At 38.9% G+C, this 24,950-nt stretch overlaps 2 protein-coding genes across 2 annotated transcripts; one reads left to right on the top strand and one right to left on the bottom strand.

Annotated features, from left to right (window-relative positions):
* Positions 1 to 418: 418 nt before the first annotated feature.
* Positions 419 to 5,110, bottom strand: LOC102699874 (mannan endo-1,4-beta-mannosidase 6). Its single transcript, XM_006656857.3, has 5 exons — positions 4,611 to 5,110; positions 3,093 to 3,290; positions 1,697 to 1,819; positions 1,410 to 1,621; positions 419 to 1,326 (listed from the first exon to the last, which is right to left on the bottom strand). The coding sequence occupies exons 1-5, from the start codon at positions 4,983 to 4,985 to the stop codon at positions 933 to 935; spliced, it is 1,302 nt and encodes a 433-aa protein (XP_006656920.3). The 5' UTR covers positions 4,986 to 5,110; the 3' UTR covers positions 419 to 932.
* Positions 5,111 to 8,386: 3,276 nt separating this feature from the next.
* On the top strand, positions 8,387 to 12,414 carry LOC102699598 (putative BPI/LBP family protein At1g04970). Its single transcript, XM_015838303.2, has 6 exons — positions 8,387 to 8,813; positions 9,977 to 10,116; positions 10,728 to 11,073; positions 11,184 to 11,432; positions 11,519 to 11,644; positions 11,906 to 12,414. Exons 1-6 carry the CDS (start codon positions 8,409 to 8,411, stop codon positions 12,101 to 12,103), a joined length of 1,464 nt encoding a protein of 487 aa, XP_015693789.2. The 5' UTR covers positions 8,387 to 8,408; the 3' UTR covers positions 12,104 to 12,414.
* The last annotated feature ends 12,536 nt before the right edge of the window (positions 12,415 to 24,950 follow it).

The raw sequence follows: 24,950 nt of genomic DNA, 5'->3' as shown, positions 1-24,950 counted from the left end.
AATCTTTTTATTACAACATTTAATCAATTGTCTTATTTAAAAATTTACTACAAATATAGAAAATTACAAGTCATGCTTACAGTTCTTTTAATAATAAAGTCACAAGCAAAATAAATAATATTTCTATAATTTTTGAATAAGATAAATAATCAAACATTGCAAGAAAAAAATTAAACATCTTACATTATAAAACGGAGAGAGTAAGCTACTACCTTCGTTTTATATTGTAAAACTTTTTAACTTTATCTAAATTTATTTATGAATAAATGTATATAATTTGTATAAGCAATACTAGAAAGCTTTACGTTATGAAACAGAGGGAGTACTTTTTTCTAACGACACAAACACGTCCTAGGTAACTCACAATTGAAGCTGCCCTGCAAAGGTCATGCATACTTCTGGTCTTTGAGTCCATATCTTGCACAACATGCAACACATGCTAATAGAGAGTTACAAACATGTTTTTTGTTCACCCGCGATGCGAACACATAATGCCACCAAAAAGACAACGAACAAAACGTCTTAATCGGCCTTATAGTTATATGGACAATACATAAATGTTTTCTAAACTACTCTTGCTATTCCTGTGATTGGCTATAAATAAACCAAGTTAAATATGAACCTTGGAAGAATACTATACCGGCACACAAATAGTTGATGACCATAAACATGTGGTCGATGATCAAGAATGTTGCTTAACCATGTTAACATGTCGTTGCCAGAGTACTTCCAAGTCTTGAACCACCACCGGCAAGTAACTGCCGTCATGCCGTCTATGAAGTGGATTCTCCACTAGCAGTCTGTCACTCAAGTTATCAACAGTGTTTACTATACATGTTTCTCTGTCCACTAATTGCTTTTTGTTTAATACTGCAAAAGGAGTTTATGCTTAATGGAACAGGATCGTTTTTGTATCAGTAGCAGAAAAATCTTTAGGGTGGTACTGAGCATTGCCACCCAGGGTCTCCTTTCCCATACATCCTTTGCAAACGACATGACTGCTCGGTTATCAAACTATAAGTCGAGGGGCGATCCCGTGCCACAATGGAGAAATCATCAGCATACATGTGTGTTCCTTCAACCATCAGCTGCCAAATAAGAGCACCACCACCTGCTTGCAGCTTTCTGGCCGAATCATATATTTTATCATAAACAATTCTTAGAATAATATCTTTATCAACTGTGCTGTTAGCATCTGAATGCTGTAGGTAGCCTACTTCTGTAAAAATGACAGGTTTTTTCAAGATGTGTTCACTGTCATTCAGGTGCGAATCGACCCAACTGGAAAGATATCGAACCTTTTCTTCCAAGCTTGCCTTAGGTAACCTGACAGTAAAAACAAATACATAAACATCACTGCATAAAATTGCATGACACATATGGGGAAAAATGAAAAAAAAAATACAGACCAGCTATCCGGATAAGCATGAACAGACGCAAAATCAATATGTTCAACTACTGAATTCTGTATGAAATCTGAGCAAAGTGAAGCTGCCCATTCCCCAGGATTAATATCCATCCTTTCAGCACTTCCAGGACCATAAAACCCTTCAGTTCCAACTGTAACTAGATGATTAGTGTCCAAACTCTTGATATATGCAGCCATCTCTGCAATCCAAGCCTGTTAAGGGCCATCAGTATTTCCAGTCTGACAACTACGAATGGTGTTGAAAAAAGCAGACAAATACTGTATTACCTGAATGTAAGGACCAGATGAGTTGGACACACACCTAGGCTCATTCATGAGTTCCCAAGCAAATATAGCAGGTTCATCAGAGTATCTGATTCCACTGTAAGAGTTCCTTCTGGTCAATATTGCCTGTCAGTAAGACATTCTATTACATGTATAGGAGTACATTAATTATCAAATTTTGGTCAAAAGAGAGAGAGAGAGAAAGTGGAGAACATCCAGTGCTTAAAAAGGGTGAACATACGCATATTGGCAAAGTTTCTTTCTACTGGCTGAACTGTAGTGATAATGTGCATGGCACATTCATTATATTTAAAAAGTATACATATGCAGGAAAGCCACTAGCAGACCTAACAAAAGAATGTTGAAGGTTCATGACATAATATGAGGCAAAAGTATAGGCATGAACACAAGTAGGACCAAGAAGAGAATGCTTTTTGAAGTTGGATATGAAACAATGGCAGAAAAAAATCAGATGTATCTCTAGAGAAGCAACCACTACACATTGTCCAACATAGTGCCACTTGCTTTCTGCAATGGGCCCGTAATATCCGATAGCAGTGTTGTCAAAGCGGTGTTCAGATGGATAGAGTACCATCAAGCGACTAATCGGAATATGGACGATTACTTGGAATTATATGGAAATTTAGTGTTGACACAAATGTCAATATATTTGATGTTATTCATGGTTCGGGGGATACTTAACATGCTATACTATCAAAATGAGATAATATATTTTATCTTCATGTCACTATACTTTGAAAACTCTGCTACTAACTTAACTTAATTATATCACCGAAAGGTTGATTGACTGTTGTGAGTTGCTAACAGCTAGGAAGAACATTTAATAAGATTTAATTAGGGCAAACTGTATGTTTAGTTGGAAGACTGTATGGAGATATGGCGATTAAGTGGACAACATGGCAGATTTTTGTTGCATCCAATACCATTTCGACTATATAATACATGACGGTCCTGCAAGTGTTTCCATATGCATGGCCATACAGTTGGTCCAGTCATCCAACTTTTACTACACTGGCCCATAGTTGTGCAGTCATCAGTTTATCAAAGTCACAGCAGTCATTGAACGCGTACTCCAAATATACCACTCCCAGATAAAGCATTAAGAACATAAAAATTGGCATCTTCAACATGCTCATTTGTATCAGAGAAACCATATTCCTCATAAAACACATTTATCTAACATAACTTCAGTTAACCAATCATTGGTGAAAATACCAGATTGTCACAACTATCATTGTTAATGATACACTTTCCTATTTATTGCTGCCTATAGCCTATTTTAACATGTACGAATAGCACTCAGAGAAATTACAGTGAATATACAACTAATAAATACACACTGCCATATAGAAAAGCAAGTTTTGGGCTAATCAATTACCTTTACATAATCCTTGTAATAGCGCTTAATAGCTGGATGTGAAAAAAATGAATCGGTTGAATTCGTCACATTAGCTCCAGCTGCTTGTGCCCATTGGAAATATTGAGCCTTCCCTCCAAATTGATCAAGGTTGTTGACAAGGCAAAGAATCAACCTAATATTATTTCTCCGGGCTTCATATATCACATAATCCAATACCTAGAATAAACAAACTTCAATTTAATGTACGTATGAAGAACATCCTTACATGAGCTTATTAGCTGAGTGAGGACTTGAGATTTCCAGAGAACTTCTAGAAAATGAATTGAAAAGTTGTGTATGTTTCTCATAAAAAATGTAATTTGCAGTGAAACATCAAATCCAAAACCCCTTATTACAGGCCACACACGCAAATGAACTATTCCCCACCAGATTCTAGGCCCAGGGCATCAACGACTCTGCTTCCTAGTGAGAGGGCAGGAAGGCTAATGCGGGCACTGCCTTCATTCGGGTCAACATGTTGACTAAGCTATTCAGTGAGAGGCAAATAATATGTTGCATCCTTGACATATATAGAATTTAAGAGAAAAAACAACTCAGCTGCTAAAATAGCTTGACGCTGAGCACTGAATTTATCTTATCTTACTAATCAAAGTAGGAAGAAAGCATGAGTGTCTTATTTGTGAGATCTTCATAGAATATTGCATATGAGTATACTTAGGTAGTCAATCGGTCTCATCCAGTCATGTATATAGGTTTCAATTTTGAGGATAATTAATTATTTATTATTACATATTAGATTTTAGCAGCGATATAGTGATGCTTTGCTAAAAATAGCTGTGGGTAGTGAAAGCCCTGGAGGATATTACGGAATTATTAAGTACGGATAGAGTACTATCATTCAATCTGTCAGAGAAGACGCTAGCATGGTATTACATGCCATTAAAAAAATGGGCTCCTAAACTGCAGAATATGTGTATTATCTCATATTAACTTTGTTTCCCATTATAAGATGTTTTAGCTCTTCATACATTCATATGAATGCTAATGAATCTGGACACATATAAAACATATTCAAAGATCTATGGATAATCTAGATATAACTAAAACATCTTATAATATGTAACAGAGGGAGTAACATACCACGCAAGCAGAATGTTTTGCTGGCAGCAAATCTAAAGCAGGTTTATTAGGAATCAATGAAAAGTATCAATTTAATATATTCAAACTCGACCAATTATTTTAGAAAAGAATGGCATTATTCCCCTCACCCCTGCCATCGAAGAAGGTGATTTGTAAGTCTCAGTCAAATTCCTTGCTTGCCAAAAACCCCATGGTTCCTACTGTGCCACTGACACAAAAAGTGTGCCCACACGTTTGTCAACTGCAACCCTAATCCGCTGATTGTATACTACTACTACTAGCCTCCGTTTGGATCAGCATCAGGCCGCGCGGGTACTTTGCAGAGCAACATTACGAAATGGTGGTTTGATTCAACGAACGGCGCCAATTGAAGACGGGAGAGAAGGGGATCCAGACCTGGAAGACGGCCTCGCTGAAGCGGCCGGGCGAGATCTGGAGCGCGCCGGGCCCGCCGTCGCTGAAGGCCCAGGTGCGGCAGACGGAGAGCCCCATCCGGCGGCCGCGGCGCAGCATCTCGGCGGCGAGCGCGGGGGACCGCGCCGAGAGCAGCCAGTAGGAGTTCCAGCCGTTGACGTAGAGCGGCTCCCCGGTGGCGGCGTCGACCAAGTGGGTGCCGTTGCGGCCGGCGAAGGACATCCGCGGCTGGAGCCACGGCACCGGCAGCTTGAGCCCCCCTCCGCCCCCGCCTCCGGAGGGGAACCAGCTGAGATACACGACAGCGAGGAGGAGGAGGAAGCCGAGGAGACTGTACAGCCGCCTCTCGGGCCGCATCGCTCGCCTCCGGCCTCGGCCGCCGCCGCCGCCTCCTCCGCCGCGCGCCGTGGCTTGTGGGGCCCACACGTCGGTGACTCAGCTGCACTCTTTGCAGTTTTTAAGAGTGTGGAGCGGCGAGGAGCGCGGTGCCGGCGTTCGGAATTTGGTCCAAATTACTTTTTTAAGTACTCCCTCCTCGGATTCTATGGGCGCTTTCGCAAGCCTTTGGAAATTGGAGCTGGAATAATTAGCGCCAAAGAGAAAAGTCATTAGAATAGTATAACTAACTATCAGCTCCAATTCATCTATAGCTAATTTAATAGTCAACTCATACAATATTTATCTATAAAACATTAATATATGGTTCACATGTCATACACATATTTTGTTTTCGAGCCCGTGTACAGCTAGCTATAAATTAGTAGTCCACCTCTCTTCTTTCCCCTCTTATCTATTTAAAATATGCTTATAGCTGACTTATAGTCTGCTATTGTACCTGGTCTTAAAGTTTTTTAGCAAATATATATATGTATATATATGAGGCCTCTATCCTACCGTCATGAGTAACTACTACTACATTAGGCATCTGACGCATGTCCCCTAGAGTTTACCGTACAACGGGTATCGGGTTTTAGAGCAACCACAGAAGAAATGAAAGAATCCACAATGATTTTTTCTGTTGCAATCCGGAGAAGCAGCTAGCATCGATTTTTTTGTTCTGTTTTTCATTCTGGAGACGATTTTTTTTGTTGCAATCCGGAGAAGCAGCCAGCATCGACTTTTTTTTTTCTGTTTTTCATTCCGGAGAAGCAACCAGCAACGACCTTTTCTGTTTTTCAAATCGGGAGAAGCAACAACGAAGATTTGCTATCTATCCAAATATTGCATAAAAAAACAAACAAATCATTTTGAACTGCATCCATGCATGCAATCCCATAAGACGAGTAGGTTAGTTTGCAGCAATTAGTTTTTAACGCGGCAGAAGACGATTTCTATCTATCCGAATATTGCAGAAAAAAAACAAATCATTTGGAACTGCATGCATGCAATCCCGTGAGAACAGCAGGTTAGTTTGCTACAATTAATTTTCAACGCGGCAACGAATCATAGGCCGACTGCGTCGTCAAGCAAAATTAGGGCCTGTTTAGTTTCCAAATTTTTTTTCAAAAACATTACATCGAATTTTTAGACACCTAAATAAAACATTAAATATAAATGAACCAAAAAACTAATTGCATAATTATGGAAAAAATCTTAAGACGAATTTTTTGAGCCTAATTAGCCCATGATTAGCCATAAGTGCTACAGTAATCAACATGTGCTAATGATGGATTAATTAGGCTCAAAAGATTCGTCTCGCGGTTTCTAGGCTAGCCGTGAAATTCGTTTTTTCATTCGTGTCCGAAAACCCCTTCCGACATTCAATCAAACATTTGACGTGACATTTCTTCTAAAAATTTTCTCAATCTAAACACCACCTTATTTGGTGGGCGATAGTCGAGAATGATGCAGCAGAAACCAGCAGTGCGAGGAGTCGAAACATGGGAGAAAGGTAAACCCATGTCAATTATTCCGATGGTTAGGTAATTATATACATCCACTTTCTCTTGATTAATGGAATTAATATGGTGTCGATGTCCCTAACGGAACTAATTTTTTTCCTGCAGAAATGAGAACGTGAAACATCAAAGCGGTTAGGGTTTCTGCTAATTGTTAGAGCAGAAAAAACTATTAAGATGTTTCAGTTTCTGTACTGAAATTTTTGAAATGTTGAGAAACGTCTGGCAATTGCTATTCTGGCAAAATAATAATCAGTTCTGTAACTGTATGTGCTTTCATCTCTGTATGAAACAACATGTACAATAATATTCAGGGATGTAATATAGGTTTGTACTAACTAGCTACTAGCTACTGTCAAGTGGTAGTTGGTGAGCAACTGAATCTTGCTGTACTTGGAGCAGAAATAGTTTATGACAGAAAGTGCTTGTTTGTGCTAATTGCATGGAGCAGAAATAATTTTTGAGATTGTTCTGGTTGTGACAGAAGAACATATGCTTGTTTACAATACCAGAGTCTATATATATAAAAGCAGAAAACACATATGGTAAGTTATTGCTTGAGCAACGATTTTTTTCTGTTGCAATCCAAAGAAGCAGCCAACAACGAAATTTTTCTGTTTTTCAAATCCGGAGAAACAACAGCGAACTGAAACACGATTTGCTATCTATCCGGAAGCGCACTAACGATATTGGATCAAAGAATATTACAAACAAAAATCCAAACCTAATAATGGAGGGGAGTAAGTAGTAGTATCTAATTTTCATATATATATATATATATACCACTCGCACGTCTCAAAATAAATTATGATTTTGATCAAAAAATTATCCAAGAATAATCATTTTAGTAACTTATTTTTAGATAATTTTTTTATCGAAATGATAGTTTATTTTAAAACGTGGAGTGGTATATTTTTTTTGCATGGAAAACTTAGGAGTAAATAAAAAATGATTAGTCCAATACTCCAGCGAGTCGAGTGACGGTTTGAACAAATTAAGTCGTGGATGGAAGGGGCGCAGTTGTGATGGATGAAATATTTATCTTATTAAGGCCAATCTTAAGCTAAGCATCTTCCAGAGCCCTGAGCTCAAGCTTGTGGAAACACAACCGGTGGGTTCTTTTCACTTTCACCGTGCGTAACTTGTAAGTTCCGTGACAAAAAAAGAAGGGCCCAAATCAATCAGTAGTCGAGCACTTCTAAAGGATTGATTAGCTTTAGAAGCATCATTTCTGTCGTGCCTGAAAAGGAGTAACGTGCAAGTTTCACCCATGTATGCCAAGACTCTAATGGTATGTGAACTTGGAATTTTATTAAACGTATATGATGTTTTAGTTATTGGATGAAATATTTACTCTGAGTGAGTACACATCAAATAATTAAAAATTACAAGTAAAAAAAACATGATAATCTCAGGAAAGAAGTTGAACCGATGATTGATGGTGCATACAACTACCAGTTTGAGTTCCAAAGGAATGATTTTTCTTTTCCCGATTACACACGGTTGAGATTAGGGGTTTGTCGGGACATATCTATAAGTGATAAAGGTATACACGCTAGTAACCGTTTATTACTGAATTCCTGCGATTGCAATGATTTGGATGGTTACATCTGTTAAATAATTTTCTACACAAAATGCTCACGATGCCCAACTCAAAAACACCAATTATTAAACAAACAAAATTTTGGCACTTGGATTAAGAGAAGTCAACAACTATAAGATATACGCTGCTGTACCAGGAACCGTATAGCAATACGGCAAATTTTATTGTAAAAAAATCCCAAATACTCGCCAAAAAAAGAAAACGCAGCCGTCGTCTCGACTCAACCAGTAGTACTACCGGGTAGGCGGGTAGCCTCCCTTCCTTCCTCCACCCGCCGCCATGGCCAACCTCCTCCCCCTCCTCCTCCTACTTGCCCTCCTCTCCTCCGCCACGGCCGGCGCCGGCGGCGAGGCGCACGTCTCCGCGGTGGTGGCCGAGAAGGGCCTGGACTTCGCCAAGGGCGTGCTGATCGGGGAGGCGGTGCGGTCGCTGACCCCGCTGCGGCTCCCCGGCGTGGAGAAGGCCGTGCGCGTCCCCTTCCTGGGCTCCATCCGCGTCGCCGCCTCCGACATCACCCTCTTCCACCTCGACGTCGGGGACGACTCCGTCATCCACCCCGGGGACTCGGCCCTCGTCGTCGTCGCCTCCGGCGTCAGCGCCAATCTCAGCATGGCCTGGAACTACTACTACGATTCGTGGCTTTTCCCCATCGAGATCTCCGATAGAGGCACCGCTTCTATCCTGGTAACTCATTTGCCTGTTTCAGCCTTTGTGTGTTAATCGTTGCCTAGAAAAGGATTCAATTCGATGTGGATTGTGCTACATTTGGTTTTACATCATGATGTAAAATTAAATGTGTAGTGCATTTGCATGTAGGCAATAATTGCTCATGATGATTTTTTTTTGAGAAAGAATACCTGAAACAGTGGTTCGATGAATGGTTGATTAGGTGTGCATCTGAACGTCTGTATGGTACCTTATGAATTTAGCGAAGTATTTGGTCCATGTTAATATTCAATTATTGATTAATTCCTGAAGCAATCTCATATCTATAATGTCTCACGAAATGAGAATCAGGAGTGGACATTTTGCATAGTTGATTGCAATTTTCATGGGGAGGGCATCATCGTGGCTTCCCAGTCATGGATTGCCCTCTAAATTTAGACAACTTGCTGTCACATTTTGCTCAACTTGATAGGGCTGTAGATCCTATAGGCAAATGATTAAATTGTCGCTATATAACATTGTTTGAGAAACAATTTATTATAGTTACATGTACTGTTGAAAATAAGAATGAAACAATCATGAATTAATGAGATATTTCTTGCTTACTTACTGTTGGATTTTACTACTTACTCATTTTTGCCATTGTCAGAAAGTAGGCACTAGGAAGGAGCTTGTGTCAGAATTGTAATAACCAGTAAATTTTAAGGATTATCAAAATCATAGGATGATGACTAACCAACCAGCTGTCGCATGATTGTAGTTGTTCCATACAACATCCTTTCTCCATAGTTTTTTTTTTTTGAGGAATATTGTGCAAATTTATGCCTGCTTGTCAGAATAATTTAAAATTCCCATTATGGAGTTAACACTGTAATACTAAAGCCTACTAGTTAAATCATGCAGTTTACCAAAATACTAGTAAAGAATATGAGCTCTTCTCAAGAAAAATCTTCTAATTTCATGTGTATAAAGATTTCTTTAATCTTATAATATTTCAAGTGATTTTCAGAGTTTCAACAATATTTATGATATACTCTAGTTGTGACTTATGTATTGTGATTTCATCCCATTTATGTTTCATGTGAATATCATAGGATGAACAAGCTGTTTTAGGTTATTTTCTGCTCTATCTTTTACTTTTGTTCTTTAGTGGTAACTCATGAATGCTTTCTGTGTCTAAGGTTCAAGGAATGGAAGTTGGTATAACCATGCAAATAAAGAATTACAATGGGAGTTTGGCTCTATCTGTGTCACAATGTGGATGTAATGTCAAGGACCTGGTGATATCCCTGGATGGTGGAGCATCTTGGTTTTATCAAGGGTATGCTTTTCTTGTGTTGAATTCATAAATGTCACTTTTAAAATTGTGACAAGTCGACATTCCATCTGATCCTTTGAAGTTTCCAAGCACAAAGTGATTGTTCATGGTGAAAAAAATGCATGGCTATGTTGCTGTGATCTGAAATATTAGCCGTTTTGATTATTTGAGGCCTGCTTTAACCCATGATTTCTGCCTAGGCTTGGTCCTTTGTCAAGGAAATAATACATATTGCATTGTTCAGGCTTCTGTGCAAAATTAGCATATATCGAGCATTTTGACAGTGATTGACAGCCCTCCTTCTGCATCTGCTCCATTGTTTCTACTATAATATGAATTTTGGAGGCATGGCACGTTTGTGAAGTCAGAGATAATATACCAACCAAAACATCTCTTTCTTTGGTGCTTTGGTGATTTTTTGGTTTTATTTGTGTGTTTCATTTGGGTTTGGTTGATAGATATAAGATGTCATCCCATTCCATTGGAATTAGCTGGCACACATGTATACTCAGATAAATGATCTTTTCTTATTCTTTTTATTTCTGAAGCATGTCAAGAGGCAAATGTCTATACTCTAGATTATTCACCATGCCTTATTCTACTCCTTATTGAAGGTTAATAAATGCTTTTGAGGACCATATCAGAGCTGCAGTTGAGAAGGCAATACCAGAAAATATTATCGATGGCACATCCAAACTTGATTCATTTCTTCAAAGCCTTCCTAGGAGTGTCAATCTGGACAATGTTTCTTCTGTGAACATGACTTTTGTTAACGATCCTCAATATGGGAATTCCTCGATTGAGTTTGATATCAATGGATTATTTTCTTCTGCTGTTGCTAAGACTACCAATTTGCAGAAGCATCCCCAACTTTCATTATCATGTGGTGGGGCATCCAAGATGCTTTTGCTTTCACTTGATGAGGATGTATTCAATTCTGCATTAGAAGTTTACTTCAAGGTAATAAAAACATTTCTGTGTTAATATAATAATTCATAGATATTACTTTTCATTTGTGTTGTTGCTTTTTTTCTTGGATTATACACCTCTACTCCTTTTCTTTTCTTCAGGCGGGTTCAATGCATTGGGTGGTTGACAAAATTCCTGATCAATCTCTACTAAACACAGCTAGTTGGAAATTTATCATTCCTCGCTTGTACTGGAGCTATCCCAATGATAACATGCAGTTAAACATTTCAATGGCTTCATCCCCAGTGATAAGGATTACATCTGAAAACATTGGTGCTACTATTAATGCAGACATGATAATTGATGTTTTACATGGCAGGGAGACAATTCCAGTTGCATGCATCTCTGTAGTAAGAATCCTGACTGGTAAACTAGATTCATATATCTGTATTCTCGAGTGGGATTCTAATTATCAGAATCGGTTTTTTCTTGATAGGTAGTAAGCGCCTCAGGTGTTGCAGAGGCAGCAGGCAATAAAGTATATGGTAAGGTTGATTTGGACAATTTCTCCCTTGCCTTGAAGTGGAGTAAAATTGGAAACTTCCATATGTCTTTGATTCAGGTACTCAAAAGTTTCCCTCTCTATGCAAGTTTATCCTGCCTGCTTTTCTTTTTGTCAGCCTAGTAGCAAGGTCAATTATTCTGCTAGTTGATTAATCCTGGCTGTCTTATTGGCTACTTCGGATTATTTTGTTTGAGCAGTCTATCATAGCGATATGTAGATGATTATTATATCTATGCGCAAGATACCGTTATCAGTGAAGGCTTATTTTTCCTCGGTTCATGCTTAGTCAACCAAATTATAACAAATTTCTGCCTGCAGGGAGTGATTCGTGTTTTCTTGAACACGGTTTGCATGCCCTATTTGAACTCACGGTTGGGGCATGGAGTTATCTTGCCTGTGGTCCATGGTTTTACACTCAAAGACGTCTATGTTCTTACTTCTGCTGAGCAGCTGACACTTTGTTCTGATATTGCCTTCGCTAACGCAAGCAGCCTGGCAAGTTTACTAGTTTTGTGATCCCCTTGGGTTTTCTGGAGTATGCACCTTGCACTTAAGCCAAAAAAGGCGTAGGGCATAATAGGGAGTGCACACGTGTACATACATCTGTACATTATGTAAATGTATATAATCTCACGTTCGTTGCTACATTCACGCTCACGATTCATTTATACAAATTCATCTCCAATGTAAGGAAATAAATATTTCTTGATTATAGATCCAGTTAAGCAGGCGCTCCTGTCTTGTGGTAATGCTTGTAATTAGGAGCAATATTGTTTGTAGCCCGTTTGTTTTATTTGATCTTGTTATTACATGTAGATTGTTGTATTCCCGTCCATCAGTCCTCCAGCTAAAGCCTCCAGAAATTGGGTAGGATGGGTTAGAGTTCATCCCAAGATAATGAGGTGTGTTGATTTTTTTTTTTTTGTTGGAGAGATGGTTAAACCTTGTTTTTTTATTTGGTAGAAGGGATGGAGTGGGATGGACCATGTTTGTCTGTTTGTCTACTGTGTTAGTCCACGTTGTCGCCATGATGTGGTTAGGCCACTGCATGTAATAGCGGCGTCGGTGAGGCCACTTCCCCTTGGGCAGGAAAGGGTGTGTTGGTGAAGACGAGGACAAGGCGTGTCGTGAAGTCAGTCAGCCACTTTCCCACCACCTGCTTCCACATCAGGAAATGCGCGGTAGAGGAGTGGTGCAACAAACGAGCATGTGCAGCAGACTCAGCAGAGGAGCAGGCATGGCGGATGCAGGTGCGGTATAGGAGCAGCGTGGTGGACTCGGAGCGCGACGGAGGAGCTGTGCAGAAGACGCGGTGGAGAGGGTGTGGCTAATGCGGTGGAGCTGAAGTCGTTCGTTCCGTCGACGTGGGTCCGTTCGGGCCAACCAATTTTGGTGGACGAACTGGCTTGACTTGGATGTGAGAGAAATATTTTTTTTTGAATACCTAGATACAGAGTGTACCGTGTACTATACTTATATGTACTTATCTATATAGAAAACTAGATATACATATAATATCATGCCAGAACGGTTAGACGTATGGTAAGATCTTGATTCGATCCCTACAGTATCATATCTTATCAATATCTACGTCGGAAGACTTAATCTTGTTAGGTTTCTATCTCTAAGTCCCCACCCTCGATATATAAGGGGAGCAAGGGTCCCTAACGGCACTGTCGGCACACGGGTTACTATTGTTTAATTCATTGTCGCGATCTATTCTACACCAAAAATACAATCTTAGCAGGAGTAGGGTATTATCTCATATTAGGAGCTCGAACCTAAGTAATCCACTGTCTATTGCATAACCATTGATTTCTACTCATCTACTGCCACCCCATAGTATTATTACTAATCTCAATCGTCGACAGTCGGCATGCCAGGTAGGGGGTGCATCGAGGATTTCTTCAAAATCAATGGATTCCAACTCGAAGATCATGAAGACCAGGTTTGCCCTAAGATAGACATTCAAGTTTGTCGGCATTGGACTTCATGCTGACAAATACAGTGTTCTTTCTTTTATGGATTCAAGAATTTATCGAGTCCAAAGAGGAGGTGTGTCGATTCAAGCCAGGCACTTCAACGCCACTCAAGGAGAAGATCCAATATGGGTCGCAATCCATGGAGATATAGTCACCGAGGAGGGATTTGAATCACTCAAGTTAGGCTTCGATGTAGAACCAACGATACAGTTTGATGCATCAGACAGCAGCAATAGTATGGGGAGTTTCCTTCCGCATGGTAGATCCATCCAAGATGAGGTCAAGAATAAGCTACCTAGTCTCAAACGGCTAGCAACTTCAGTGGAGTGCTTCAGGCGTGCTTATGCAGTGCACCCTACTAGACGATGACAAGCAAATTCTGCAATTCATCCACTCTAGCATCTGCGACAACCATGCCTCTCCAAAGACATTAGCCACCAAGGCTTACAGGCAAGGCTTCTTCTTCCTGACCATAGTAACCGATGCACGAGACCTGGTGAGAAAGTGTGAAGGATGTCAATTCTTCGCACGATAGACACGTGTCAGCCCAAGAACTACAAACCATCCCCCAATCATAGCCATTTGTTGTATGGGGGCTTGACATTGTCGGGTTGTTCAAGCGGGCGCTTGGTGGGTGCACTCATCTCTTCGTCGCCATCAACAAATTCACAAAATAGATAAAAGCAATGCTAGTCATAATGATCGATGTAGCACACGCGAAAAACTTCATCCTGAACATCATCTACATGTTTGGCATTCGAACCGCATCATCACCGACAACAATAGACAATTTATCAGCTGGGCTTTTCAAGACTTTTGCGAAGACCTGGGGATCAAAATCTGCTGTCTTTGTGGCTCACCCACGGAGCAATGGACAAGTAGAGAGAGCAAATGGCATGGTCCTTCAGGGCATTAAAGCAAGGATTTTCGTTACTACGACCTGGAGTTTAGCAACCATGTATCATTCCATATCGAGCCCTAAGCATGAAGTGCAAATGACTCCATATGCCCTTCTAGCTTGAATGCATCAACAAAAACATTTTCAAATATGACATGATCGTTGATGTCCATGACAATTTTTGAATGATCACATGCATTGATCTTTGATAAAACATGCTTGTCATACAACATATCTACATGACTTCTTATGTGAAGAACATTTGAAGCTTGTGTATTGTGTTACCTACCTAACACAACATTTCTTAGTTGTCCTTTATCCATGCCAGTGCATATTATGAATACAGTACCGAACTACAAATCATAAGACCAGAGGTGATTGTTGATTTCTTTTATGATGAAAGACAAACAACGTATTTGCAAACAAAAAATATTTTTTAAATAGAAATTTTATATGTGTATTCCTAGTAATCTAAAAGCCAAGACTAAAATAAACTTTAGTGAAAAACTCTAAAATCAACTTCAAATTTAAGGTTGAAAATTCAAATTTTGTCCTATAAGTATAAGCAAAAGCGAAAAAGATGGGGGTGCACTTTCTCCAGGGATACTCAATTGTGAAACAAGTAGTGAAAAATAGTTGCAGCTAGCTATTATTTTTGGCTTAGAAGGTGATTCAAGATGAGGGAGTGCTACTAGCACTTTTCTTTATAAAAAAAATGAGTTAGCAACACAATTTGTGGTGAAAAATAGTTGTAGCTAGCGATTAATTGGGATCCAAATCAAGATCATAGTGGTATTGCTTAGTCTGCTAGATTTTGATTCTGCCAGCCAAAATTATTTGGGGATTTTGATTCTGCCAGCCAAGAATATTTGGTTGAATATTTACCAGATCTTTTAGTATTGGGAAGGCAGCTTTCGACTTTGCTGAAGGATCGCAACAGAGTAAAACACCTACCAAAGGGGCGTGAATGGTAGATAGATAAAAAAACCAAATCTTTTCGCAAAAACAAAAGATTACCTTCACAAAAGCCTTACCGAAGCCTTCGATCGCACCCGCGAATGTGGCCGGTCAGACCGCTCGCGTAACCTCGGTCAGACCGACGTTGAGTGGTCGGTCAGACCGCCAGCCTACCTGCGGTTAGACCGTCGGGATCCTGGAAAAACACCGATCGACAAAGCTTCAAGATGTAAATTGAATCTCTCGACTTTTATTGATCAACCAGTGTTTACAAAGTGCATAAAGAGCACTCCTAACCAACACTCTCGATCTAAAATCGAAATAGAGTCGAAACCCTAACTTTTTCTATCAAACGGCACAAAAAGCTCACCGGGGGCATACCCCTCGGTGCCTATTTATAACCTCGACGTGGGTATGCAAAGGCCACGTATCTAGCACGAATTAGGACTCCCAACCTCGTGGGAAACCAATCCTTACCCGTAACTAACCATATCTCTATCTCTAATACAACAAATCTTCTCAAATCCGGACTCTATCCGAACTCAACTTCCATATCTCATACGCACACAATATCTCCATCGTATGTCACATGGAATCTTCACCACCATGTGCATTGAACTCTAGCCTAAGTATCCCGCATGATATCTCGACCGCCGGACATCAACTTATCTCCAAATTGACTCCCGATCCATCACCGGCAATACTCTCCCGAGGCATCAAGTCACTTACACATGAATCAAATAAAGAAACCATATTCCGAGACCAAGCTATCTCCAACTTGACTCATGATTAGCAAAACAACAGTACTCATACGTATAGAAACCAACTAGAAGTCAAATTCACGAAGAACAAATCCGAAACCGAAAAGAAAACCACACTTGAAAATTGTTTGTTGTTTTTGTGAAGCAACTCCAAAAAGCATTTAAAAGAAACATCTTTCACTTTTGAAAAGAAAGAAATTTCCAAAAACATCCTCTTTCTTCCAAAATTCTTCTCCCCCTTTTGACAATGATTTCATCAAGCGTAGAAATTATGTCAATTAATGTTTAAGAGCTTAGCATACACACAGCATATCAAGTTATGTGTTGCAATAAAGAGAAGATGAACTCATCTATAATATAACAAGCATGTATTAAAGTATAATCATGAATCAAAGATTTGACAATTAAGTTCAACTCAACAATCAAAATTCATGATTTCAAACGATTATAATGCAACACTTTTACAGGCACATAGATTGAAGAATAAATACTAGACATATATACCTATTGCATTTATCACTCTTTCTCAAATTAGCCTTAGCATAAAATTATCAAGAGAATTTTTACATATTTTTTCTTTGTTTGAGCCTTTTTGCTCATATTTTCCTCTCAATTATTCCGGATACGTCCTTGTTGTCAAGACTGTCTAAGGATTCGGCACCCATTTTTTTCTCACACATCGAATACGTCCTTGTCGTCAAGACTGTCCAAGGATTCGGTATTCATTTTTTCTCTCATATGTTTATTCTCTTGCACAATGAGGAATTTAAAAGCTATTTGAGTAATAACAAATCAATAAAGCATATATACAAGCATTTATAAATCAAACCATATGCTAGCATCAATATTACATAATTTTTTAATTCAAGTAGAATTTAAGTGTCATGCATCATATCCCTTAAAGGCAATGTCTAAGTTTCATAAAAAGACTAGAATACATACAGACTATGCTAGAGATAAATAAACCTTCATAATATTGCTAGCATGCACATGAAATACCATATGTATAAAACAAAGCTCTCTTTGTCAATTTCTTATTGTTATATTTTTTTTGCTTGATAAAACCATGAGATGCAAAACTCCCCCTCAAACCATGCAAAAGATGAATTATTCCCAATTCTCCACGAAGAATGGCAAAGTGAGAAGAATCTAGTGGTTTAGTGAAAATATCAGCAAGTTGCAATTTTGTATCCAAAAACGTCAATTCAATATCTCCCTTCTCAACATGATCCCTCAGAAAGTGAAAACGAATATCAATGTGTTTCGTGCGTGAGTGTTGTACATGATTCTTAGCAATGTTAATAGCACTAGTATTATCCCAAAAGAGAGGTACTTTCTCAAAAGTAAGACAATAATCTTTTAAAGTTGATAAAAACCAAAGAATATGTGAACAACAACTAGCAGCAGCAACATATTCTGATTCAGCAGTAGATTGAGCAACACTACATTGTTTCCTAGAAGACCATGAAATCAATGAAGTACCAAGAAAATGACATGTTTCACTAGTACTTTTTCTATCAATTCTACACCCAGCAAAATCAGCATCGGAATATCCACTTAAGTAAATAGAAGATGATGTAGAATACCAAATGCCAAACTCAAGTGTATGTTGCAAATACCTCATTATTCGCTTAACTGCTTGACGATGTGAAGCACGAGGAGAAGCTTGAAAGCGTGCACACAAACACACAGCAAACTGTATGTCTGGCCTAGAAACAATTAGATACAACAAAGATCCAATCATACTTCTATACTCCTTTTAATCAACTGCTTCACCATCTTCATCAGGATCCAGCACAGTTGTAGTACCAATTGGTGTTGAAATTGGCTTGCGATTCTCCATCTTGAATCATCTCAAAAGATACTTAGTATACTTTGTTTGATGCACAAACGTACCTTGAGGTGTTTGTTTAATTTGCAACCCCAAAAAGTATGATAACTCACCCATCATGCTCATCTCAAATTCCCTGCGCATAGTCTCAGCAAACTCCACAACCAAAGCGTGAGATTAACAACCAAAGATGATATCATCAACATAAATCTGAACGAAAAGTTAATTATCATCATGCTTAAGAACAAAAAGCGTTTTGTCAACCTTTCCCATTCGAAAACTTTTTGCAAGCAAAAAGTTCTTAAGTCTATCATACCATGCTCTAGGTGCTTGTTTCAAGCCATACAAAGCTTTAGACAATTTAAAAACATGGTTGGGAAAATCAGGATTTTCCAAACCTGGTGGTTGTTTGACATAAACTCCCTCCTATATAAAACCATTTAGAAAAACACTTTTCACATCCATTTGATAAAGTTTAAAACCTTTCGAAGCAGCAAAAGCTAACAAAAGTCTAATTGATTCAATTCTAGCAACAGGAGCAAACGTTTCATCAAAATCCAAACCCTCCACCTGGGTAAAACCTTGATCAACAAGTCTGGCTTTGTTTCTCACAATCAAACCATCCTCATTTTGTTTATTTTTGAAAACCCATTTGGTTCCAATAATATTATGACCAGAAGGTGGTTCAACCAAAATCCAAACTTTGTTCCTTTCAAAATTTTCAAGTTCTTCATGCATGGCGTTAATCCACAATTCATCAGTTAATGCATGAGTAACATTTTTGGGTTTAAAAGAAGTAATAAATGCAGAATTTGCACAAACATCATGGGTTGTTACCTTAGATCTTGTAGTCCGCTCACCTAAATTACCAATGATTTGTTCTGGTGAATGTCGTCGTTGAATGTGCAAAGGAGCAGCGACTTCTAAAGTTATTTCGCGTTCTATACTCTCATTGGTCAAGGTTGAAGCCTCTGGAGGACCATTGTGATTTGCACCAACAGAACCAGCACCCGACGACCCTAGCCGGTCTGACCGCACTTCCTGTGTCGGTCTGACCGGAGTTGGGTCGGCGGTCTGACCGGCTTGGCACCCGATCTGATCGGCCGAGCCGACTTCGCCGTCGTCGTCGCTCTCGTCTTCAAAAATAGGAGCATCCTCCTCCTGAGTTTTGATAGTGTACCTGCAATTTAGTCTAGTACCTGGACTAGCTTCATTAAAAGTAATTTCATAGGTTTCAATGATTTTGTTAGTTTCCAAAACAAGTACACGATAGCCACGTGAATGTGTGGGGGTAACCAAGAAACAATCCTTCGGTTGAGCGTGCCTCAAATTTGTCCAAATTTCTAGATTTCAAGACAAAACATTTGCAACCAAAAACACGCAAATGAGAAACTTTGGGTTGACGACCAAATCGAAGTTCATAAGGAGTTTTTCCAAGTTTAGATCTCAAGAAAACCCGATTTGAAATATAACATGAAGTGTTAACAGCTTCAGCCCAAAATTTCCTTGGAGTGTGATACTCATTAAGCATAGTTCTAGCCATCTCAACCAAAAAAACGATTTTTTCTTTCAACAACACCATTTTGTTGAGGGACACGAGGAGAAGAAAATTCATGTTCAAGACTTTTTTCATTGCAAAATTGTTCAAAAGAGGCATTTTTAAATTCACCACCATTATCACTTCAAATTCTATTCAACAAACCAGGAAGTTCAAGATTCAATCGAAGATACAAACTACGAAAGTGTTCAAAAGCCTCATCCTTAGTTGCCATAAAGTAAACCCAAGAATATCGAGAGAAAACGTCAACTATAACTAACACATACCACTTTCCTCCGACCGATTGCACTCTAGCTGGACCAACAGTGTCCATGTGTAACAGCTGTCCTGGTGTATCAGTCATCACAGAAATAATTGGGGCATATGAAGAAATAACCATCTTAGCATGACGACACGGTGTACAAACCAAATCAGGATCCTTCTTAAGTTTAGGCAAACCACGAACAAGATCCAAACCACTTATCCTAGTGAGATGATTAAAACCAACATGTCAAGGTCTACGATGCCAAAACATCACATCTTTACTAAACTTAGCAACCAGACATGTTATCACAGGTGAAATTGGATTATCAAAGTCAGCTTTAAAAACTTTTCCATAGCGAGAAATATTCAGCACAGAATCACCACAAGAATCAAATATTTTACTTTCAGTTTTCTTAAAATGAACCTCAAAACTCTCATCAACAATTTCTAAAACTGAAAGCAAATTATACTTTAAATCCTCAACCAAAGCTACATTTTTCAATTCAAACTTGCCACTTACCTTGACCATACCTGTAGCAAGAACGACACTAGTAGAAGCATCACCAAAGATAATCGATTCAGTCTTGGATGCCTGTTTAAGGGAGGAGAACCAATTTTTATCACCGGTCATGTGCCGCGAACAACCGGAATCCACGATCCACACGTTTTCCTTCCTCGCCACCAAAGCCTACACAAGAGAGGATGTTGAAGCCTCAGTACTGGGGTTAGATAAAAGAAATTTATGAATCCAGTACTGAGACACACGACCAGTAGATCCAATAGGCATATATGGTCATGCAAAAATAGTTTGAGAATTTTAAAAAAAATCTCTGCGAGGCCGGTCTGACCGAGGTGCAGTAGCCGGTCTGACCGAGGGACGGTCTGACCGCTTCTGTACCTCCGGTCTGACCGGTGTCTGGTCTAACCGTGGCTCAGTGGCCGGTTTGACCGATCCTCGGTCTGACCGTGCAACCCACTGCGGTCTGACCGGTTTCCTCGAAGAAAAAGAAGATTTTTGCAGCTTAGATTTTGCAAAAGCAATTTCTCTCTTTTTTTTCTGCTTACGAGCTAATCTGAAACAAAAACCAACAAGATGTCCAACTTTTCCACAGAAGGAGCAATTATATTTTTGTTTAAGATGGTTTTAAAACTTTTGTTTTTGTTTCTTTCCGTGTTTCAGACGAAGAGGACATAAAACCAGCAGAATTAAACACAGTTTTTTCATTACTTGGTTTTGTCAAAGTCCTGAAACCAACACCCCTATGGCAACTAGTCACTTTAGATTGATCCAAAATCATGTTAAATTGTTTCTTACCATTAGAAAATCTTTTCAAAGAACTTTTCAAATAAGAAACCTCCTTTTCAAGATTAGTACAGTTTTTGCAATCAACATTCACACTTTTCTATTACGACACTTGGGGCAAGACAACACTTCATTAGTTTTCATAATTTCTTCCACGTACTCAACACGAGCTAGAGCAAATTTTAGCTTCATCAAATTTGATGTGCATGTCGAGCAATCCAAAACATTACACTGTTGTTTTAACCTTTTAGCACAAAGCATGTTAAACATCGAACTAGCATAAAAAGTAGTTTGATATTTTTTCAACATCTTTCTAGTTAAAAACAACTCATCACAAGTGCGTGTAAGCAAAGCAAAACCAAGAGCAAGAGAAGATCTAGTTTTCAAATCATGTGAAACATTGACATCTCTAATTTTTGAAATTTCATGCATCAAAACCTCACAATTTTTGCAATCATCATCATTAGGAATAAGAGATTTTAATCTAGAAATTTCAGCATTCGGAGATTCAGATATAAACTCTTGTTTACATCTTCTCACACTTCTTATTTTTTGCACTTAGAACATGAATAGCTTCTTCAAGGGAACTCACCTCATTGTCGTCATATTCTAAATCTGATTCTCCACGCGACATGAGGCAAACACCAGATATGTTCTTTCCTTTATCTTCATCTTCATTCTCTCCATCTACGTCGCTTAGAGGCTCAAAAGCGGCTTAGACTTGATTCAGCATCTTCTTAAGGTTCTCTTTGGTCCTCCTTCCCTGGAATGTACTCTTGAACTTGGGTTTATTGTCCTTGGTCTTGTCTTCATCATTATCTTCCTTCTTGCCTCTCCCGAGCTTAGGACAATGCGAGCGGATGTGATCAAGCATACCACACTCGAAGCAACGAGCTGGTCCTCCTCTTCTCCTGTACCTGACATTGTTCATACCTCGAGAAATCTTATTAGCAGCCAAAGCCAAATCCTCCTCTTCGAATTGTTCGAGTTGCTCATCGGACATGGCGTTAATCAAAGCAAGAGCGGTAGAATTAGATGGTAAAGCACCAATATCAAAAGAAGTCGAGGGAGAAACCAAAGCACTAGATTTAGAATCAATTTTACGAGAGAGGATATTCATCTCGTGTGTTTTGAGTTTTGTGTAAAGAGAATCCAAAGTCAAAGTAGACATGTCAGCAGATTCTTGAATGGTAGTAACTTTCATCTCCTAAACAGACATGTCGAGACCACTCAAAAAGTGACGAGAAATCTCAGATTGAGAATAATTAATATCATAGGTAGAATCAACAGATCTATGATTACTCAAAATTTTATTAAACCTAGCAAGATAATCATCCAAAGCTTCTCTAGGTTTCATCTCAAATTTAATGTAATCCTTTTTGAAAAGTTCTCAATGGACTTCCTTTATGTTCGTTGTTCCTTGATAAAAATTTTTCAAAGCATTCCAAATCTCATTGGCAGTTTTAAGATGCGAAACGCGATCAAAATCCAAACGAGAAATCCCACTCAATAAAAAATTTCGAGCTTTGCAATTGTTGCTAAACTCGGTTTTAAAAGCAGGAGTATTAATCTGTTTAGGAATCTCATATGGCTGAGCAACTTTTTTCCAAACATCATAATCTTTAGTCATAATATAAGATTGCATCTTATCACACCAATAACGAAAATCCAATCCATCAAAAACATGAGGCTTTGTTGTGAATTTGTGAGCCATGGCAAGAAAACTCTAAACCGGTTACAATCCAAGAAAAAACTCTAGATCGGTTAAAATCCAAAGAAAAAAATGAGGCTCTGATACTACTTTTAGGATCGCAACAGAGTAAAAGAACTACCAGACAGGGGGTGAATGGTAGCTAGATCAAAAAACCAAATCTTTTCGCGGAATCAAAAGATTACCTTCACGAAAGCCTTACCGAAGCCTCCGGTCGTACTGCATTTATGCCACCAGTCAGACCTACGTTATATGGCCGGTCAGACCGCTCGCATAACCTCGGTCGGACCGACGTTGAGTGGCCGGTCAGACCGCCAACCTACCTGCGGTTAGACCGTCGGGATCCTGAAAAAATGCCGATCGACAAAGCTTCAAGATGTAGATTGAATCTCTCGACTTTTATTGATCAACCAGTGTTTACAAAGTGCATAGAAAGCACTCCTAACCAACACTCTCGATCTAAAATCGAAATAGAGTCAAAACCCTAACTTTTCCTCTCAAACGGCACAAAAAAGCTCACCGGGGGCATACCCCTCGCTACCTATTTATAACCTCGACGTGGGTATGCAAGGCCCACGTATCTAGCACGAATTAGGACTCCCAACCTCGTGGGAAACCAATCCTTATCCGTAACTAACTATATCTCTATCTCTAATATAACAAATCTTCTCAAATCCGGACTCTATCCGAACTCAACTTCCATATCCCATACGGACACAATATCTCCATCGTATGTCACATGGAATCTTCACCACCACGTGCATTGAACTCTAGCCTAAGTATCCCGCATGATATCTCGACCGCCGGACGTCAACTTATCTCCAAATTGACTCCCGATCCATCACCGGCAATACTTTCCCGAGACATCAAGTCACCTACACATGAATCAAACAAAAAAAATCATATTCCGAGACCAAGCTATCTCCAACTTGACTCATGATTAGGAAAACAACAGTACCCATACATATAGAAACCAACTAGAAGTCGAATTCACGAAGAACAAATCCGAAACCGAAAAGAAAACCGAAAGCTGAAACTTTCGGGGCTGACCTGCCAGTCTGACTGCCCAGATACCTGCGGTCTGACCGCAGTTATCTGAAAGGTCTGACCACCCATATACCTGCGGCCTGACCGCCCGATCATTTTTCACAAAAACATTTAACTCGCAAACCACCAATTTGTTCATAAAAAAAATGTAGATCACTCCTTGATCTTACAGAAAGTACTGTAGGTGATTACGTTCTTGAGAATTATTTTAAAGAGCCCTTGAGTTTTCATTTTAATTTTCCTTATGTCAATGCTACAGCTAGCTAGTTTATATATCAAGCATACAATGTACATGACATGCACGATACAGCCAATATGATACTGTAGCAACCGGAGTACATTAGCAACCGTCATACTAGGCCCATATAAAAGGTTCTCCTATTTATGTAAACTATTTTTTTACTTTGGAATATATAATTCTTGGTTGCAAGAATACGTTTACCCCACGTGAGAGTAAAAAAAAGATCGGAGTGTGTGTTTGGGTGAATCGAGTGGTGCAAGTTGCCGTATGCAAGCCGGTGGTTGGTGGTGGCATTCATCAGGTTATACGGTCCATTTAGTCTACAATCTTATTCTTACGCTATGAAGATTGGCCAACTCCTCAATCCGTATCAAAATAGCTATCAAAAAAATTATATAATATTTTCTCTTCTATCTTTTAGCCATAAAAGAACACCGCCGCTATACTACATATTATTCTTGGCTTTTTACTCGACTTTTACATGAATGATTTCTAAACTGCTAACGAGACAACCTTCGTTTCAAAATGTTAAACTTTAACAAGACAACATTCGTTTCAAAATGTTAAACTTTGTATTATTACCTACATCGATATGGGTGCTAATAAAACTACACATAAAAGTATAAATATAATACACATCGATCAGTAGATAAATCTAAGCGTAGTTAAAAAACTTACAATATGAAACGAAGGAGTACGGTTTTTGCATATATATATATATATATATATATAAACGTTCATTGTATCATCTTTCTAAAAATGTATGTTTTATTTCTAGTAGTTAATGTTATTGTTTACACCATTGAATACTATTAAAAAATAAATAACCTT

The sequence above is a fragment of the Oryza brachyantha genome, chromosome 6 (genome assembly GCF_000231095.2).
Source record: "Oryza brachyantha chromosome 6, ObraRS2, whole genome shotgun sequence".
NCBI classification, from domain to species: domain Eukaryota; kingdom Viridiplantae; phylum Streptophyta; class Magnoliopsida; order Poales; family Poaceae; genus Oryza; species Oryza brachyantha.
The sequence above is the reverse complement of the archived record's forward strand: the minus strand, read 5'-3'. Positions and strand labels throughout refer to the sequence as shown.

Bases quoted from the DNA above. Each gene is read 5' to 3' on its own strand.
- LOC102699598 (XM_015838303.2), top strand. From the start codon at position 8,409: ATGGCCAACCTCCTCCCCCTCCTCCTCCTACTTGCCCTCCTCTCCTCC. The intron at 11,433-11,518 runs GTAAGAATCCTG...TTTTCTTGATAG, and splicing joins CAGTTGCATGCATCTCTGTA to GTAGTAAGCGCCTCAGGTGT. The intron at 11,645-11,905 runs GTACTCAAAAGT...TTCTGCCTGCAG, and splicing joins TCCATATGTCTTTGATTCAG to GGAGTGATTCGTGTTTTCTT.
- LOC102699874 (XM_006656857.3), bottom strand. From the start codon at position 4,985: ATGCGGCCCGAGAGGCGGCTGTACAGTCTCCTCGGCTTCCTCCTCCTC. The intron at 1,622-1,696 runs GTAATACAGTAT...GGCCCTTAACAG, and splicing joins CATCTGGTCCTTACATTCAG to GCTTGGATTGCAGAGATGGC. The intron at 1,327-1,409 runs GTCTGTATTTTT...TTTTACTGTCAG, and splicing joins CATGCTTATCCGGATAGCTG to GTTACCTAAGGCAAGCTTGG.